Below are 18,362 nucleotides of genomic sequence, written 5' to 3'. Positions count from 1 at the left end.
GGATACACCATGCTGTACTCAGAAGCAGAGCCCTAGGGGACCCACACTCTGCAGGCGGGCTGCCTAGAGAACCCTCCAGCTGCAGTGAGCAAGGAGCAGACTCACCTCCAACATAGCACTACCACTGTGCCCTTCCTTCTGGCCTGTAGGCACTGGGCAATGTCAAATTCAATATACATGAGCCTTGAAATATACACAAGCAGGGACCCTTCCCCTCCCAGGTAGCCCAGGACCTCTAGTTCTGCTGGAAGAGTTTTACTCATTTCATTTTTAGAGAGATTTCTAGGGTCTCCAGCACTCAGACTCCCTACCTCTGAGCTAGTCACTTCTGCCACCCGGGAAAGGTTCCAAAGGCCAAACAGCTCCATGGGCCGCCAAGGATCAGAGCAGAAGTTTGGGCAAGGTTCCGAAAGCATCTCAGTGGCTGAGCTTCTGTAAGAAGGCACATCCCCAGTGTATGTGTGTGGTGGTGGTGGGAGGGGAGCTGTTCCTAGAGGAGTCAGCTAGGGTGAGGGCCTGAAACTAGAAATGAGGAATGGGGTGGGGCCTCAGAGCAAGCACAGGAACTTAGACCTTGAGGTTTCTGGGAGAGCTAGACCCACAAGAGCCACGAGATACAGCGACTGTAGCAGCAGAGCCCAGACGCCAGGCATTCCACACTGAGGTAGGAGGGATCCTGGCCAGCAGGTCAGCCCACAACTCTGGGAGGAAACTTCCTGGGGTGGGGAATCTCCTGCCATGGAAGTGACTTCAATTCCTTCCACTTAATAGCCTACTAACTGGGTTCTTGCTCTGTTGAGTAAAAGGGTCCTTGACTTTTCCCAGATGGTTGTTCAGTTCACATCACCCAAGTTCCTCAAGTGAGGCCCTAGAGAAGTGCAGCAACTCCTGAAGGCGCTCTTTCCAGAGGGTGACTGGGGGAAATGGGGGAGGGGTGCCCCTGACAATTCCCAGTTGCTGGCTGAAGTCCCCTGAGAATGGTCACGCACGCTGGGGTGTCAAATAGTGGGAGACAGAAGGTCGGGGGCAGAGGGGCCTTTCCTGAATCTAGAACCCACAAGGTTAACCCTCCATTTCTAAAAACTATCTCCTCCCTCACACCCACCCCTCGTGGCCCAGCACATGGAAACTGGGAGCCGAGATCAATGGAGACAGAGACACTGGCACAAGGCCCTGGGGTGGGCGGGGCAGGCTGCAGACAGATGGGGACAAGCTGTGCTCCTGGGAGGGGCTGCCTGGGGCTGAAGGCCACTCTCTGACAGAAGCGACCTGATCTCTCTCTTGGACAGCAAGGTTAGAGGCAGGGGGAGAGCAATTTAGGGCAGCCCCCTCAGAATAGAGGGGTCGGGAGAGGGGCGGGGGCAGAGGGAACCCGAGATGGGAGGGGAATGGGCCCAAAGTGGAGGCCAAGTTAGCCCACAAGAGCAGCCTCTTAGCAGAGGGCAGGAGGGTAGTTCGGGCCCCCATGGCACCCGGGCTTTGCATATTACAGCTCTCTGCACAGGGGTCGCAGGGTCCTGTGACTCTGTATCCCCTCCCTCCATGCCCCTCTCCCAGAGGCCGCGCTACTGCGTGATCTGTGTCAACTGGCAGAACCCCAGCACCCCCACCGCTCTCAGACCAGCCTCTGCCCGCCTGCCCGGCCCTGCGCAGCATGCCAAGTGGGGGCCTCGAACATCCCCACATGCTCACCCAGCGGCCTCTGCTGCTCCTGCTGTGGCTGCTGTTGCAGCTGGTAACCCGCGCCCAAACAGCACCGGATGCCCCTATCGCCCTGACCAGTCTGGACACCTCCAGCACACTGAGTCTGGGGGAGCGTGCGCGGGCCCTGATGCGGGACTTCCCGCTTGTGGATGGGTGCGTGGGGGATGGTGGGGGCCCAGCCCAGCCCTGGGCAGGTGAGGAAGTCCAGAGCATGCAGAGCTAGTGGGGCGGCTCCCTCACGCCACCCCTGGGTGTCCTCTCCATCATCCATGGGTGCCCTTCTCCTCTTCTGTCACTCCCTCTCTGGTGGGAACCCCCTCAGCCCAGGCCTCAGCTAGTCTATGTGACAGTGTGAGGTGGGGGAATCCCCTGGCTGGCCCGAGCCCGAAGGAGCCCACCCATTTGCCTTGACCTCCCTCCAGCCACAACGACATGCCCCTGGTCCTGAGGCAGTTTAACCGCAAGGGCCTACAAGATGTTAATCTGCGCAATTTCAGCCATGGCCAGACCAGCTTGGACAGGCTTAAAGATGGTCTCGTGGGTGCCCAGGTACCAAGGGGACACACAAGGTGCCACCATGGCTCTGGGGGAATGTGGGGGAATTTGGGAGGGTTAGTGACATCGGAACTCAGTTACCATAGCAACCTAGAAAGTGCCATGACAAGGATGCTGGGGGCTAAGAGGGGTCACAGTGAATCAACATAAGGGGCATCCAAGTACCACAGAACAAGCCATGCATCACATGTGACATTGGGCACAGGGAGTGCTGCACCAGCTGTGGAGGCGGAGAGAAGCCCAGGAAGTTCTAAAGGAACCCCTACCCAAACCATCCCCTGGCCTTCCCTCAGTTCTGGTCAGCCTACGTCCCATGCCAGACCCAGGAACGGGATGCTGTGCGCCTCACCCTAGAGCAGATTGATCTCATCCACCGCATGTGTGCCTCCTATTCTGAGCTGGAGCTTGTGACCTCAGTTAAAGGTAGATGGATGGGTGGTGGTGGGTGTCAGGGGCTTGATTAGGTTACCCATGTCTCTGACAATGACAATCTGCCCCACCTGCCCCCAGCTCTGAATGGTACCCGAAAGTTGGCTTGCCTCATTGGTGTGGAGGGTGGCCACTCACTGGACAGCAGCCTCTCCGTCTTGCGTGCCTTCTATGTGCTGGGTGTGCGCTACCTGACACTCACGCACACCTGCAACACACCCTGGTGAGCTTGGTGCAGATGGTATGGGCCCAGTGAGGCAGGGATCTGCCCAAGATCATGCTGGGGCCCACACCAAGCTTCACCCCTGGGACTACCTGGAGTAGGGAGGTCTACAAAGCAAGACTGGATCTCCAGAAGAGCCCTCCTACTGCCACACACAGTCCTGCTTGGGCCCCTCCTCTTGCTCCAGGGGAGTTGCAGGTGTAGAGGGCTCGATGGAACCTCTGTCTAGCTTCTTGTAGCTGAGTCATGACCACCAGTCAGACTGCCTCCTGGCCACCCTGCAGGGCAGAGAGCTCAGCTAAAGGCATCCACCCCTTCTACAGAGATGTCAGTGGGCTGACCAGCTTCGGTGAGGTGAGGACCCTGGCCCTATACCCTGCCCCATGTGAATGCACAGCCCCACCTGGTCCCTCCAGATAAACGCACCTAAGACAAATGCAGCCCTGACACCCTCTCCCCAACCCATCCCTGCAGAAGGTGGTGGCAGAAATGAACCGTCTGGGCATGATGGTGGACTTGTCCCATGTCTCAGATGCCGTGGCACGACGAGCCCTAGAAGTATCACAGGCACCTGTGATCTTCTCCCACTCGGCTGCCCGGGCTGTGTGCAAGAGCACCCGGAATGTTCCTGATGACATCCTACAGCTTTTGGTGAGAGACTGCCCTTGCCTGCAAACCTAAAGCAAGACATTCAAACCAGGAGCCCTTGAACCTGAGCTTCTGCTCCCTCAATTTCCTCAAACCCCAGGTTAAAGATCTTCTGCCCCCAAACGCACGAACCACAGCCCCTGAACTCTTGAACTCTAGGTGGGGGTTCTAGGTGGTAAACATTCCTCGAGAACCTCCCTGGTGATCCAGTGGCTAAGACTCTGTGCTCCCAATGTAGGGGGTCCGGGTTCCATCCCTGGTCGATAGATCCCACCCACCGCAACTGATAGCTCACATGTTGCAACTAAAGACCTTGCCTGCCACAACAGAAGATCCCGCATGTGACAAGTAAGATGGAGGATCCCACATGCCACAACTAAGACACGGTGCAGCTAAAAGAATAAATAAAAATACTCCTCCAAACCCACAAACCAAGTGCCAAGACACCACCCAGACCCAGAGCTGAGGCTCCCCCATTCACACAAACCCAGAGAGGAGACGTCTCTGATTTCAAAGCCAGGACTGAACACCTTCCTCAGAGGGCTGAGAGAGTGAAGAGGCAGGTGGTTGTGCCAGGGGCCAAGTCAAATGTCCATTGTCCAACCCTGCAGAAGAACAACGGTGGCATCGTGATGGTGTCTTTGTCCGTGGGGGTGTTACAGTGCAACCCGCTAGCCAACGTGTCTACTGTGGCAGGTAAGCCTCACCCCGGGCTCTCTGAACAGTTCTGATTTGGACCCGAAGCAGGGCCCAAATTTGAGGAGGACCTCAGAAGTGCCCCAGGGGTTTGACCCACTGTTGGCAATAGACATTGCTCCCCCAAGCCCAATAATGAAGAGTACACAGTTCTTGGTGCCATGTGGAACTGGAGCCATGGAATTGAAACGGATGCTGATGGATATCCGGGAGGCAGTCAGACAAAGAGTCCGTGTGCTGCCCATCTGCACCTCTGCAGGGGCTCCAGAGCACATTGCCTGTGCCTCTGGTCAAGGGACTGGGCAGCTCCATAGGTCTCTGGGGTCTCTGTCAGTTGTTTTCTTGTTCATTTCTCACCACTCATGGAGAGGCTACCTCACAGGTTCTCAAGGGAACTGAGAGGCAGAGTGAATCTTGGCCCAAATGGGTGGCTCTGAGGTCCACTCCAAATCTGAAGTCCAGTCTGGAACCAGCCAGGATCACTTCAGACCAAACCTCAGGGCTCTCTACTTGGTGCTCTGGGTGCCAGGCCATGAAGGAATTGGCCTGTCTGGCCTACAGGCTGCAAGAAGGGGAATCAACAGAGGCCAGTCCTTACCACCCGCCCCCAACCCTGGAAGTCCCACACTGCTGACTTTCCATCCTTCAGATCACTTTGACCACATCAGGGCCGTCATTGGATCCAAGTTCATCGGGATTGGAGGAGATTATGATGGGGCTGGCCGGTGAGTGCATCCATGTGGGCTTGTCTTGGGTTGATGTGTCACGGGCTTTCATAGCCATGGTGCCCACCATACTATGGTCCTCATGGCCTTGACCATAGCCTCAGGTCTGCTGGCCCCACTGGTATCTCCCCTCTCCCAGGGTCTGTTTGCTGGGCTCTCTTGTCTATCTGCATCCCATTGGCCCTACTCTAGACCATCATATTTGGCTAACCCAACCAGACAGACCTTATCTGCCCAGCATCTGCACCCAGCCAGTGCCAGCAGACCCATGGCCTCTAAGCAGACTCTTAGCAGATGGTTAGGGTGGGCTAACCATCTTCTTTGCCTGCAGTTGGGTCTGTGCATGCAAGGGGGTCAACCCAGTTCTTCAAAAGCTTTTCTTCTTTTTACAAACAGATGGAAAAGTTTGCGTTCAGTGAAAGGCATAGATCTTAATAGTTCAATTCAAAGAATTTTGATGAATATTCAAGGAGCTTTAGGGCTCTTCTTCTGAAGGATGAAGAGCAGGCTTGAATCATTTACTCTCTCCAAGTCTCCATTTCCCATATTTGACCAGGGCTGGGGTTCAGTGGACCCTGCACACACAGGACACTGGTTCTGACTCAGGACCAGGGGGCAGGTCTGAGGCCCAATAGCTGGCTAGCTGGCTGGTGGCCACGCAGGTTCCCACAGGGTCTGGAGGACGTGTCCACATACCCAGTACTCATAGAGGAGTTGCTGAGGCGAGGCTGGAGTGAGGAAGAGCTCTGGGGCGTCCTTCGCGGAAATCTGCTGCGGGTCTTCAGCCGGGTAGAGCAGGTATGCTGGGCTGGGGCAGAGCGGCTCTGAGCAGGTGTGTGTGTGTGGAGGGGTTGCTGTGGGAGCTGCTGCCCACTGACTAACGCCTCCAGGTTCGGGAGGAAAACAAGGGACAGAGTCCCTCGGAGGATGAGTTCCCAGATGAGCAGCTGGGGAGCTCCTGCCGCTCCGTGCTCTCACATCTGCAACAGAGAGAGAATCTGGCTCAAGACCAGAGACTAAGCAGAACTCCAAGGCATGGGAATCCTATTTTGTCAACTATGCGGTCATTCTCAAAATCTTCCCCCAACACAGCCCCAGGCCTCACAGTTATTGCTGCCTTCCTGGTCCTCATTCTTTGGCTCTGGTGATCCATTAATCCTGCCAGATGTCACTTTGGCAGATGCAGACATCCACAAAGTTTCCTTTCATGCAAGCACAAACATTTCCCAAAAATAAATGTTTCAGAAATGGAATCAGCATGAGCTGTCCTTCTCTGTAGTGGGGCCTGTGGTATAGGCCCCAACACTGCTGTTTGGTGGGGGACCCTGCAGTTCAGACAGCAGGTACTCAAGGCAGACCTGCTGGCAGTGGCCTGAGGAATCCCAGGGGGTTTGGCTCCGCACCAGGAGAAGACAGTGGGAGGCTCTGGCTGCAGGAAGGCAGACTTTACTCATTCCCTCTGAGTAGCTCACCTCAATCCTGACCCACAGTCTACCACCTGGAGATCTTTTAGGGAATTCTGGCTCAGATTCCCAAGAAGAGAACCTGCCTGGCTCACAAATGATCTTTGTTCCTATTTGGACAGAGCCAGAATGTCAGGCTACTTAATAGGCCACAGACCTCTAACGGCTGGACAACTCTAGAGGTGGGCCCATCCCTCCCCCTGCTCCTCAGGGACTTTCTAAGACATTCAGTCTACTTAGCCACTACATCTTCCCCCAGTCCGTAAACGATAATGAACTAGGGACTTCCCTGGTGGTCCAGTGGCTAAGACTCTGCATTCCCAATGTGGGGGCCAGGGTTCAATCCCTGGTCAGGCAACTAGATCCCACATGCAGCAACTAAGAGTTCACATGCCTCAACTAGAAGGTCCCGCATGTACAACTCAGACCCTATGCAGCCAAATAAGCTAAAGAAAAAATATAAAAAAAAGATGAGACATAAATTGACCAGGGAGTAGGTAACCCCCTTCCTAAAACAGTTAGGACTACCCTGTAGCTCAAACGGTAGAGAATCTGCCTTTGATGCAGGAGACCAGGGTTCAATCCCTGGGTTGGGAAGTTCCTCTGGAGAAGGAAATGCAATCCACTCCAGTATTCTTGCCTGGAGAATTCCAAGGCCAGAGAAGCCTGGCAGGCTACATTCCGTGGGGTCACAAAGAGTCGGACACGATTGAGGGACTAACACACATTGTCACTTTGGCAGATGCAGACATCCACAAAGTTTCCTTTCATGCAAGCACAAACATTTCCCAAAAATAAATGTTTCAGAAATGGAATCAGCATGAGCTGTCCTTCTCTGTAGTGGGGCGGTTTGGTGGGGAACCCTGCAGTTCAGACAGCAGGTACTCAAGGCAGACCACTCAAGGCAGGTTACTCAAGGTAACCCTCTTCCCAAGATGGCTATTATTAACTAAAGTTAAGTATGTATAGTCCTCTAGAGTCTTTTTTTGTGTATGTGTATGTCAACATAGGTACAGAAGTAAATTTGGGGGAGGATTTTTGTTTTGTTTTCTGGGCGGAGGCACACCCTACAAAACGAACCTATGCCCCCTGCATTAGGAGCACACAGTCTTAACCACTGGACCATGAAGAAGTCCCCAGAAGTAAATTTTAATGCGAGATGTGGTAAAGAATCTGCCTGTCAATGCAAGAGATGCAAGAGATGTGGGTTTGATCCCTGGGGAAGATCCCCTGGAGAAGGAAATGTCAACCCACTCCAGTATTCTTGCCTGGGAAATCCCAGGCACAGAGGGGCCTGGCAGGTTACAGTCCATGGGGTGACAGAAAAGTCAGACACAACTTAGTGAATGAGCAGGCACTAAAACAAAATGGCCTCCCATAAATATTATACTTAAATTTCATTTTTGTTAAAAATATATAGGGGATCTTTTTCTTCTGCCAGTCAAAACATACAGATCTAATTCACTCTTTTAAATTTTAATTCTTCCCAGAATTTCATGGAATATTTAACCAGTTGGAGTGCAGGCATATCCCTGCAGCTAAAACCCCACATGGGCTTGCGACCTGTCTGCCTAGAGGTGAAATTGGGAAGATTCCTGGGCCCCTCCTAGTCACCCCCTGGCCTCCTCCCCAGTCAGTAGGCCCCTGGCGCTTGGGAGGAGTAGGTGCAGGGCAGGAAGCAGGGACAGAGGTAACCGGCAGTGCGCCGCCTGAGGGCGCTCGGGGCAAAGGCTGGCCTGGCCCAATGGGGCGCCACCCTAGATGTGAGGTAAGGGCCTACCGCCCCCTGGCGGCAACGCTGGGCGGCGGCATTGCGGATCCCGGAGCTAATCTGCCTCACGAAGCCGTGCCGCTGCGTCACCAGCATCGACGGTCGGGACCCCACTGTCGCCCTCTGCCCCTCACCCGCTCCTCTTAGCTCTCGAGACCCGCCTCTGCCCGGCTGCTCGGCCCTGTGCAGCAATGCTGCCCCTTGGCCTCGAGCGTCCCCACATGCTCACCCAGCGGCCTCTGCTGCGTCTGCTGCTCCTGCTCTGGCTGTTGCTGCGGCTGGTAACCAGCGCCCAGACCAGCCCAGGCGGTCCCAGGGCCCAGACCACGTGGGGAACCCCTAGCGCCCTGACCAGGCCGGCCACCTCCAGCACCTCAACTGCGCCAAGCACCCCTAGAGGCCTGAGTCTCCAGGAGCGCGCGCGGGATCTGATGCGGCACTTCCGGCTGGTGGATGGGTGCGTAGGTGGGGGTGTGCGGGCTGGTGGGCGCTGAACCCGTTCCTGGACAGGGGAGGAGGTCCAGAGCGTGAAGGGTTAGAGAGAAGGCCCCCTGACACACCCCTCTCCTCCACCACCCCCATAGGGCGCCTTCCTCCCCACTACACTGTGGCTGGTAGAAACCCCTAACTGATAGCTGCTCTCCAGGACTATCATCTGTGTGAGGTGGGGACGTGGGGTGGCACAGGGTAGGCCCATGACCTGGAGGCCATGTCCCCTACTCTTCTTACTTTGTCCTGACAACCCCAGCCACAACCACCTGCCGCTGCTCCTGAAACGGCATTTCCAGAACAAGCTACATGGTGTGAACCTGCGCAATTTCAGACTCGGCCAGACCAACCTAGACAAGCTCAGGGATGGCTTCGTGGGTGCACAGGTACCAGAGGGACACACATAATGGCCTCTGGGGAATCTGGGGGCCACAGAAACCTTGGTAGACAGGGATCTGACGGACATAGGACATACTATGTGCCATCATGTGGCTGCTGGGGAGTGAGTATAGGGGTGTAGGAGGTCAAGACAGGCCAGCTGCATGGGTGCCCAGGTTCTGTGGAGACACAGAAAGTGATTGGAGAATCCTTGGTGAGGGTAGGGGCTCTGAAACCACAAAGGATATGTATGGTGGATTGTCCTTGGGGCATTCACATAGCCCATGGACAAATAGCAAGCAATGATGTGTCATGATTTCAACTGGGCTGCTGGCAGCAAGCTGAATAGTCATCAGGGTACCACAGGGTCATGCGGTGCTGCACTCAGGCCACTGACCCATGTGAGTACCTTGAGGGCTGAGGAGGAGTAAGTAGCAGGCCTATAGCATTGAGACCAGCCTAATCTCATTCTGGACCCCTGGGCCAACCACCAGTTCTGGTCAGCCTACGCCCCATGCCAGACTCAGGACCAGGATGCTGTGCGCCTCACGCTGGAGCAGATTGACCTCATCCGCCGCATGTGTGACTCCTACAATGAACTGGAGCTCGTGACTTCAGCCGAAGGTAGGCTGGGGGAAGGGAGGGGAGTCAGGGGCTACTCTGGTGGTTCCAGCCCTGGCCTCTGACCACTTGATCCTCTATCTTCTTCTAGGACTGAACAGCACTCAAAAGCTGGCCTGCCTTATTGGCGTGGAGGGCGGTCACTCACTTGACAGCAGCCTCTCTGTGCTGCGCAGTTTCTATCTGCTGGGAGTTCGCTACCTGACGCTCACCTTTACCTGCAACACGCCCTGGTGAGCAGACTGCCTGGCCTGGAGTAGAATGGTAGATGCTTGGTGGGGAAAGTGCCAGAGAGGTGAGGATAGAGGCTGGACTCTCAGCAGGTCCCTCACACTCCCAGAAAGCAGCTGGTCCGAATCCTCACCCTGTTCTGAGGTGGAACGCATGGACAGAGAGCCTGGATGTCCAGGCTCTGTTGGCCAAGGTGTGGCCTGCTAGATTGCCCTCCTCTGGCTGTCTTTCAGGGCAGAGAGCTCCACCAAGTTTCAGCTCCTCTACACCAACATCAGTGGGTTGACAAGCTTTGGTGAGGTAAGGACTCCTTTTCAATACCCTACCTCAGCCACCCCCTACAGGTATGCACACACATGCATCCCTCCTGACAACCACCCCCCCCCCCCCCAAAAATCCTCCACTTGTCCCTGCAGAAGGTGATAGAGGAAATGAATCGCCTGGGCATGATGGTGGACTTGTCCTATGGGTCGCATGCCCTGGCACAGCAAGCCCTGAAGGTGTCAAAGGCTCCTGTGATCTTCTCCCATTCGGCTGCCAAAGCTGTATGTGACAACATGCTTAACATTCCTGATGACATCCTGCAACTTCTGGTGAGTGGCCACCCCAGCCCTCAAACCCAGGACTTTATCCAAAGATCCTTGACTCTGAGCAAAGCTGCCAGTCCAGTCTTCACTCATCCTTGGACCTCTGCTGGTTAACCCTCTCCCATCTCTGGAACTCAAGGCCAAATCAGTTCCCACCCAGGGGCCAAGAGAGGTAAAGCCTCACCCAGGCCCTCAGGTGAGGACTCCGAATTTGCCTTATCAGGGCCCCCAGGGCATAGGTGGCAGGCTGTCAGGTCAGAAGGGGCAAGCTGAGTGTTCCTTTGTTCATCCATGTAGAAGAAGAATGGTGGCATTGTGATGGTGTCGCTGTCCATGGGGGTGCTGCAGTGTAACCTGTTTGCTAATGTGTCCACTGTGGCAGGTGAGCCCCACTTCAATTCTTTGTGCAGTTGTAGCTTTGCCTGTGGCTGCCTAGCATACCCTGGGCCCTGGGCAGGCCTCCCAACAGTTTAGGGGAGCAGACACAGCTCTTCACTGCCCTGAACCCAGATCTGGGGCTCCAACCAGTGCAACAGGTTTGGGGGGAGGCAACTGCCTCTGCTTCTGGGTCTCTCTTTTGCTCCCATATCTCTAGACAGGACAGGCAGAGCCCTGTGAGCAGGCTCTCAAGGAACCAGAGGCATGGTGGCTCCTAGGCAGGAAAAGGTCCTAAGGGGTTCAGGCCCTGAGGTTTACTCTGGGTCCAGTGTCTAGCCTGAAGCCACTCCAGAACTCACAGCAGGCTAGGAGCTCCATGGAGTCAGCTGTCCTGTCTTGGATTGCCTTGGGCAGGGGAACTGGCCACGCTGAGCTTCCTCAGACCAGGGCTGGTCCCAGGATCTAACTCCAGCCTCATGCTACCCACCACTACCCTCATCTCCTAGATCACTTTGACCACATCAGGGCAGTCATGGGATCTGAGTTCATCGGGATTAGCGGGAGTTATGATGGGTCTGGCCGGTGAGTGTTTCCCTGGGGTTTGTCTTGGCTGGGGTACAGTGGGGAGTCCCTTAGTCTCAGTTCCCCATCCATGGTCCTCCCATCCTTCATCCTCCATTACACTCTGGTCTTTCAGCCCACCTGGCATCTTTCCCCTCTCAGGACCTGTTTCCTGGATTCTCCTTGTCCCTCTATGGTCCAGTGGACCCATTCCCACTCCAGGGCATCACAGTTGTTAAGAACCCCACCCCCTCTCAAGACCTGTCCAGCACATACTCCACTGCTGGCCCAGCAGATGTGCTGTGGGCTGAGCATCTGCTCAGCAGCTAAGTGCTGCTGAAGCCCAGTCTTCCAGGAGCTTCCAAAGTTGCATTCAGTAGCCTGAGGAACACGGCCTTTAACTTCCCACATGTGGTTGGAGCTGGTGCGACACTGGGTCCTCAGCCAGGATCGGGGCTGAGGAGCACAGTTAGCCAGCTGGTGGCCACGCAGGTTCCCCGAGGGGCTGGAGGACGTGTCCACATACCCGGTACTCGTAGAGGAGTTGCTGAGGCGAGGCTGGAGGGAGGAAGAGCTTCAGGGCGTCCTTCGTAGAAACCTCCTGCGGGTCTTCAGTCAGGTGGAGCAGGTATGCTGGGCTGGCCGCAGAGGGTTCAGTGGCTTCAGCGGGTGACGGGGCACTGTGGAAGCCACTGACTGCTGACTTTCATCTTCAGGTGAGAGAGGAAAACAAAGGTCAGAGTCCTTTGGAGGATGAATTTCCAAACAGGCAGGTGGGCAGGTCGTGCCATTCCCACCTCCTGACTCAGGGTCAGAGTAAGCCTCGGGCCACACACCGGGGGAGAAACAAGTGGCTAACCAACCAGGCCCTCCAGAGGACCCCAAAAGCCTCCCCACAACTCATTCTAGGCCTTGTGGCTGCTGCCACCTTCTCAGTCCTCCTCCTGTGGCTCTAGTGACCTGGCTAGTCCCCCAGAGGTCACTGGGGGACGAAATAACCCAAAGTCTCACGAAGTATCCCTTCTAGTTATCCAGGCACAAACATCTATGCTGAGAATAAACATTTCAAGAACAGAGCCAGGTGTGACTGTCCTTTCTTAATGGGGAAAGGGGTTGGGTCTGATGGGCTCTTGGTTGGTGAGGGGTCTTAGGTTCTACCCCCAGCTGCCCAGTATGTTTGGTTCCCATTGGCTTCCAGCTTTGTCTCTCTCTCTGGAAAGGCAGAAGAACCTTACCTTATTCTTACACTAAAAGCCTGAGCCCACAAAACAGCACTAAAGAATCAAGTTCAGAGTTGATCTCATCGTGGAGTATAACAGAGGGTACATTCCCAATCTCTCTCTGAAAGGTTCTTTAAAAAAATTTTTTAAAGGATACCATTTATAGAATAAATTAATGTGTTTGGAAATATCAAGAGAGAAAGCGTGTGAAGATTTTTCAGATAAGGTACTCTGATTTTTGTTAAACTGATTTTTTTTTAATGGGCAGGGGTGGGAATCAAGTTCTTGAAAGAAAGAAAAGAAACTGTTCAGGTCTACCTCTGCTCAGCTTCTTACAGACCCTCCATCTTTTGGTCACTTTCCTCTCCCAGTCCACAGGGTGGGCCAGAGCCAGATCTAAGTTCCTTCCATGGGAACTTTAAATTAGCAGAGAGACTACAGTGCCAACTGTGTTATAAATTGTGTCTATACACTTGTGGGTCTCTCTTTGAATTCTGTTCCATTTATTAAAACACATTGATATCTAGGAGAGTGAGTCTTCCACTTAAAGTGTATCATCTCAGGAACTTCCCTGGTGGTCCAGTGGGTAAAACTCTGGGCTCCCAGTGCAGGGAACCCGGGTTCAATCACTAGGGAACTAGGTCCCACATGCTGCAAGTAAGAGTTTGCATCCCGCAACTAAATATCCTGCCTGCTGCAATGAAGATCAAAGATCCTTTGTGCCGCAACTAAGACCTGGTGCAGCTGAATAAATAAATAAATATAAAGAAAGTGAAAAAAACAAGTCAGAGAGTGGGGAAAGTTTTCAACATGTATACTTGACAAAAGGTATATATCCAGAGGCAGACAAGCCAGTATAAAAATGGGCAAGACATGTGCAAAGGAACTTAACAAAAGAGGATATCCAAGTGGCCAATAAGAAAATGAAAAGACTGCCAACCTTACTAATCACTAGAGAAATGCAAAATAAAACTCACAGAAAAAGATAACTAAAATTCAACAGATGAACAATAGGGTGTTATTAAGGATGTGTAGCATAAGGTTTTCTCATACCCAGCTGGTGGCAGTGTAAACTGATTAAAAAAAAAAACAACCTGCTTTGAAAAACTGTTCCACATTATTTACTAAAGTTAAAGACATATATCAGTTCAGTTCAGTTGCTCAGTCGTGTCTGACTCTTTGCAACCCCATGGACTGCAGCACACCAGGCTTCCCTGTCCATTACCAACTCCCGGAGCTTGCTCAAACTCATGTCCATCGAGTCAGTGATGCCGTCCAAACGTCTCATTCTCTGTCATCCCCTTCTCCTGCCTTCAATCTTTCCCAGCATCAGGGTCTTTTCCAATGAGTCAGCTCTTCGCATCAGGTGGCTGAAGTATTGGAGTTTCAGCTTCAGCATCAGTCCTTCTAATGAATATTCAGACACATATACCCAAGATTTAACCATTTTTCTCCCCTAAAGACTCAACAGAAAGGCCTGCACACATGTGCACAGAAAGACATGAACAAACATATTTAGAGAAGGACTATTTTTAGTAATTTCAAACTGAAAATAACCCAACAATAGAGAAATCAATGGTGTGGTATTAACTCCATGGAAGAGAACACAGCAATGAAAAAGAACCAATTACAGGGGACTTCCCGGGGAGGCCAGGTTTGATCCCTGGTCAGGAAACTGGAACCTACATGCTGCAACTAAAAGCATGCGCATGGCATTGAAGATCCCAAGTGCTGTGTCCAAGACCTGACACAGCCAAATAAATAAAAAATAAAGTTTAAAAAAATTAAAAATAAAGTGAATAATTCAGTGGCATTTAGTACATTCACAATGTCATACAACCACCACTTCTATCTAGTTCCAAAATATTTTGACCATCCTAAAAGGAAACCTTCTATCTATTAAGCAGTTGCACCTGATCCTGTGATTCCCCCAGCCACCAATCTTCTCTCTGTATCTATGTATCTCCCTGTTCTGGATGTTTCTTACAAATGGAGTCATATAATACATGACCTTTGTATCTGGCTTCCTCAGTTCAGTTCAGTTCAGTTCAGTCACTCAGTCGTGTCTGACTCTTTGCAACCCCATGAATCGCAGCACGCCAGGCCTCCCTGTCCATCACCATCTCCCAGAGTTCACTCAGACTCACGTCCATCAAGTCCGTGGTGCCATCCAGCCATCTCATCCTCGGCCGTCCCCTTTTCCTCCTGCCTCCAATCCCTCCCAGCATCAGAGTCTTTTCCAATGAGTCAACTCTTCGCATGAGGTGGCCAAAGTACTGGAGCTTCAGCTTTAGCATCATTCCTTCCAAAGAAATCCCAGGGTTGATCTACCTCAGAATGGACTGGTTGGATCTCCTTGCAGTCCAAGGGACTCTCAAGAGTCTTCTCCAACACCACAGTTCAAATGCATCAATTCTTCGGCGCTCAGCCTTCTTCACAGTTCAACTCTCATATCCATACATGACCACAGGAAAAACCATAGCCTTGACTAGACGGACCTTAGTTGGCAAAGTAATGTCTCTGCTTTTGAATATACTATCTGGCTTCCTACAGTTAACATAATGTCGAGGTTCATTCATGTTGTACTTTTTCTCCATTTTTGTTTTACTCTTTTTCTGGAACTCCTATTGTGCAGATAGTAGAACTTCTTTTTCTATCTCATATCTTTCTTGTTTTCTTTTTCTTCTTTTGGGAGAATTCCTTAACTTGGTCTTTCTAATTTATGGATTCATTCTTAATGAAAACTTTCTGCTATTAGATCACCTATTGTGTTGTCTGACATACTATTGTGGTAATTTTTATACATGGTCCTGTATTTCTTTGATACTTCTCCCATCCAAAGATGGAATCTATGTCTGCCCATCCCTTGAATCTGGGCTTTGTACCTGCTTGACCAGTAAAATATGGCAGAAGTGATGTTGTGCCCATCCAGGCCTGGGCCCAGGGAACTGTCCTGCTTCTTAGGATGCTTACTCACTCATGGACTGTAGCCACTGTACTATGAGGAAGCCAAGCTGCCCAGGGAGAGGTTCACATGAGAAGGACCCAGTGTCCCTGGTCCACAGTCCCCCTGAGCTCTTAGCCTACAGCCAATAACAATCTACTGGTCATGTGAATCATCCTTTTTTTGCTCATGCTCCTCGGCTTGTGGGATCTGTTTCCTGACCAGGGCCCCTGGCAGTGGAAGCACGGACTCCTAACCACTGGACCCACGGGGAATTCCCATGAATCATTTTCAAAATGAATCCTCCAGCCCCAAGTGATGCCATGTGGAGTAGAGACAAGCTTACTCAGTTTACAGATTTGTGAGCAAATAAATATTTTTGTTGATTATCACTGTAAGTCACTATCTTTGGGGGTAATTTGTTATGAAGCCATATTTCTTTACCTTATATTTCTGCTTGTTCTTTTAAAAGATATTTATTATTTGGTTGCCACTCTCAGGGGCTTTTCTCTTGTTGCCATGAAGTGGCTTCTCTTGTTGCAAAGCATGGTCTGTAGAGTGCACAGGCTTCAGTAGTTGTGGCATGCAGGCTCAGTTGCCCTGCAGCATGTGAGATCTTAGTTCCCTGACCAGGGGTCAAACCCACTTTACCTGCATTGCAAGGCAGATTTTAACCATTGGACCACCAGGGAAGTCCCCTCTGCTTGTTCTTTTTTATACTTTCTTGTTTCATATGGCTAATATTCTACCTTATCTTTTGTAATATGCTTATTAGGCTAGTTTTGAATTTTTGATCCATGTATTCTGATCCTTTCCCCAATAGATGTTTCCTTTTTCTTTTTTTAAAATTTATTTATTTTAATTGGAGGCTAATTACTTTACAATATTGTGGTGGTTTTTGCCATACATTGACATGAATCAGACACGGGTGTACATGTGTCCCCCATCCTGAACTCCCCTCCCACCTCCCTCCCCATCCCATCCCTCTGGGTCATCCCTGTGCACCAGCCCTGAGCACCCTGTCTCATGCATTGAAGCTGGGCTGGCAATCTGTTTCACATATGACAATATACATGTTTCAATGCTATTCTCTCAAATCATCCCACCCTCGCCTTCTCCCACAGAGTACAAAAGACTGTTCTTTAAGATGTTTTCTTTTGAAGTGTCTGTGCTTGTCAAATGTCTGTTTCTTTTTGTCTATTATTTTTGCCTATGAGTACCCTAATGGTGCAGGCTACTTGACCAGTCAATTGTACGAGGGAAATTGTATCCTAGCTACAGAGTCTTGCACAGTCTAAGGTTTCAGTTGGACTATAGTAGCCTATCTTCCCCACATAGCACCTGACCCTACCCCTGAGGAGAGAGGTCAGGTGTGGGGGCCAGGTAAGAACTATGGGGAGCCTTTGTGGAGCATCAGGAAAGACCGAGGAGGAGGCACCTATTCATTCTTTAGTCAAAAGATGTGTTGGGGCCAAGACTGAAAATACCAAGGTGAGGAGACTGAAATGGTCCTGCCAGTGTGAAATCCACACACAAGAAACATTAAAGATCTCCACCAACACACTGCTCCCTGCAGTGAGTCTTATGAAAGGAAAGTGCCTCACAGGAGGATGAAGTGGGGTGGTGGGAAGGTGAGGTGTGTTTCAGAGATGTTTTCTGGAGAAGAAGTAGTATTCCAAGCTGAGACCCCCTCCATACAAAGGAGTTTGGTAAATGGCTGGGGTGGGGGCGGGTACAAAGGCATCCTGTCAGGCACAGGTGCTGCACAGAAACCCCTTGAGTTTGGGGAAGTGGAAGAAGCCATAAAGGTTGAGGCTGGGGCAGAGGATGAGGAGAGAGACAGCTGAAGAGACTGGAGGGGCCGGATGGAGCAGAGGTTTGTGGACCAAGGGAAGAGTTTGGGCTTTCTTTTCAAAAGAAGTGGCTCTTAGGACTTCCCTGGTGGTCTAGTAGCTAAGACTCCATACTCCCAATGCAGGGGGTCCAAGTTCGATCTCTGATCAAGGAACTAGATCACATATGCCCTAAGAGTTTGCATGCCTGCAACTAAAGTTCTGGCCTGCCGCAATGAAGACCTGGTGCAATCAAATAAATAAGTAAATTTTTTTTTTTTTTAAAAGAAGAGATGGCTCTACCATGAGCAGGGAGCTCATTGGAAGGCTGCTACTGTGAGCAACTGAATGTGGCATGAAAGGCCAAAGCAACAGGCCTTGGCTGGGATGAGAGTAGGGTAGGGATCAGAATAGAGGTCAGCTCCCAGGTCCTCCTGCAGGGCCCAGAGACTGATTCCTGATTCCATCCCAGAGACAAAGGTCAGAGAATGCAAAGTCTGTAGTAGGTTGGAAAGATACCACTAATTCTGATATTCTAAAACCCTCTGAGTCATAAAAGGGAGAAAAAAATGGAGGTGGGCACTGGGGTTTTCTGATAGAGAAATAGCTGAAAGAACGGTCTAGAAAGATAAAGATGTTAAAGTAAAGCCGCCTGAATAAACTTATCTGAAGCAATGGTGTAGAAAGTGAAAGAAAATTAAGAGTAAAGAAATAAATGGCTTGGGTAGATAGCATCACCAACTCAATGGACATGAATTTGAGCAAAGGGAGACAGTGGAGGATAGAGCAGCCTGCTTCAGTCCCCAGGGTCGCAAAGAGTCGGACATGACTTAGCGACTGCACAATAACAAAAAGGAATCCCCAGGAGGTGAGACAGAAAAAGATAAAATTGGGATGAAAGAACTTG

At 51.6% G+C, this 18,362-nt stretch overlaps 2 protein-coding genes across 5 annotated transcripts; both read left to right on the top strand.

The window, feature by feature from the left end:
- DPEP2 (dipeptidase 2) lies at positions 586-8,072 on the top strand. Of its 4 annotated transcripts, XM_018062179.1 has the most exons (12): positions 586-664; positions 826-1,293; positions 1,558-1,857; positions 2,127-2,253; positions 2,553-2,682; positions 2,770-2,911; positions 3,196-3,265; positions 3,386-3,562; positions 4,171-4,255; positions 4,905-4,980; positions 5,643-5,778; positions 5,871-6,281. In XM_018062179.1, exons 3-12 carry the CDS (start codon positions 1,655-1,657, stop codon positions 6,126-6,128), a joined length of 1,404 nt encoding a protein of 467 aa, XP_017917668.1. In that variant the 5' UTR covers positions 586-664; positions 826-1,293; positions 1,558-1,654; the 3' UTR covers positions 6,129-6,281. The 4 variants fall into 4 exon arrangements, with proteins under 4 accessions (XP_017917668.1, XP_017917669.1, XP_017917667.1 ...); XM_018062180.1 differs by lacking the exons at positions 826-1,293; positions 5,871-6,281 and adding an exon at positions 7,934-8,072; XM_018062178.1 differs by lacking the exon at positions 826-1,293.
- Positions 8,285-12,535, top strand: DPEP3 (dipeptidase 3). Its single transcript, XM_018062177.1, has 10 exons — positions 8,285-8,671; positions 8,963-9,089; positions 9,576-9,705; positions 9,794-9,935; positions 10,167-10,233; positions 10,350-10,526; positions 10,818-10,902; positions 11,405-11,480; positions 11,952-12,087; positions 12,176-12,535. The coding sequence occupies exons 1-10, from the start codon at positions 8,406-8,408 to the stop codon at positions 12,413-12,415; spliced, it is 1,446 nt and encodes a 481-aa protein (XP_017917666.1). The 5' UTR covers positions 8,285-8,405; the 3' UTR covers positions 12,416-12,535.

Source organism: Capra hircus, chromosome 18, assembly GCF_001704415.2.
Source record: "Capra hircus breed San Clemente chromosome 18, ASM170441v1, whole genome shotgun sequence".
In the NCBI taxonomy this organism is placed as follows: domain Eukaryota; kingdom Metazoa; phylum Chordata; class Mammalia; order Artiodactyla; family Bovidae; genus Capra; species Capra hircus.
This window is presented reverse-complemented; position numbering and strand designations above follow the sequence as displayed.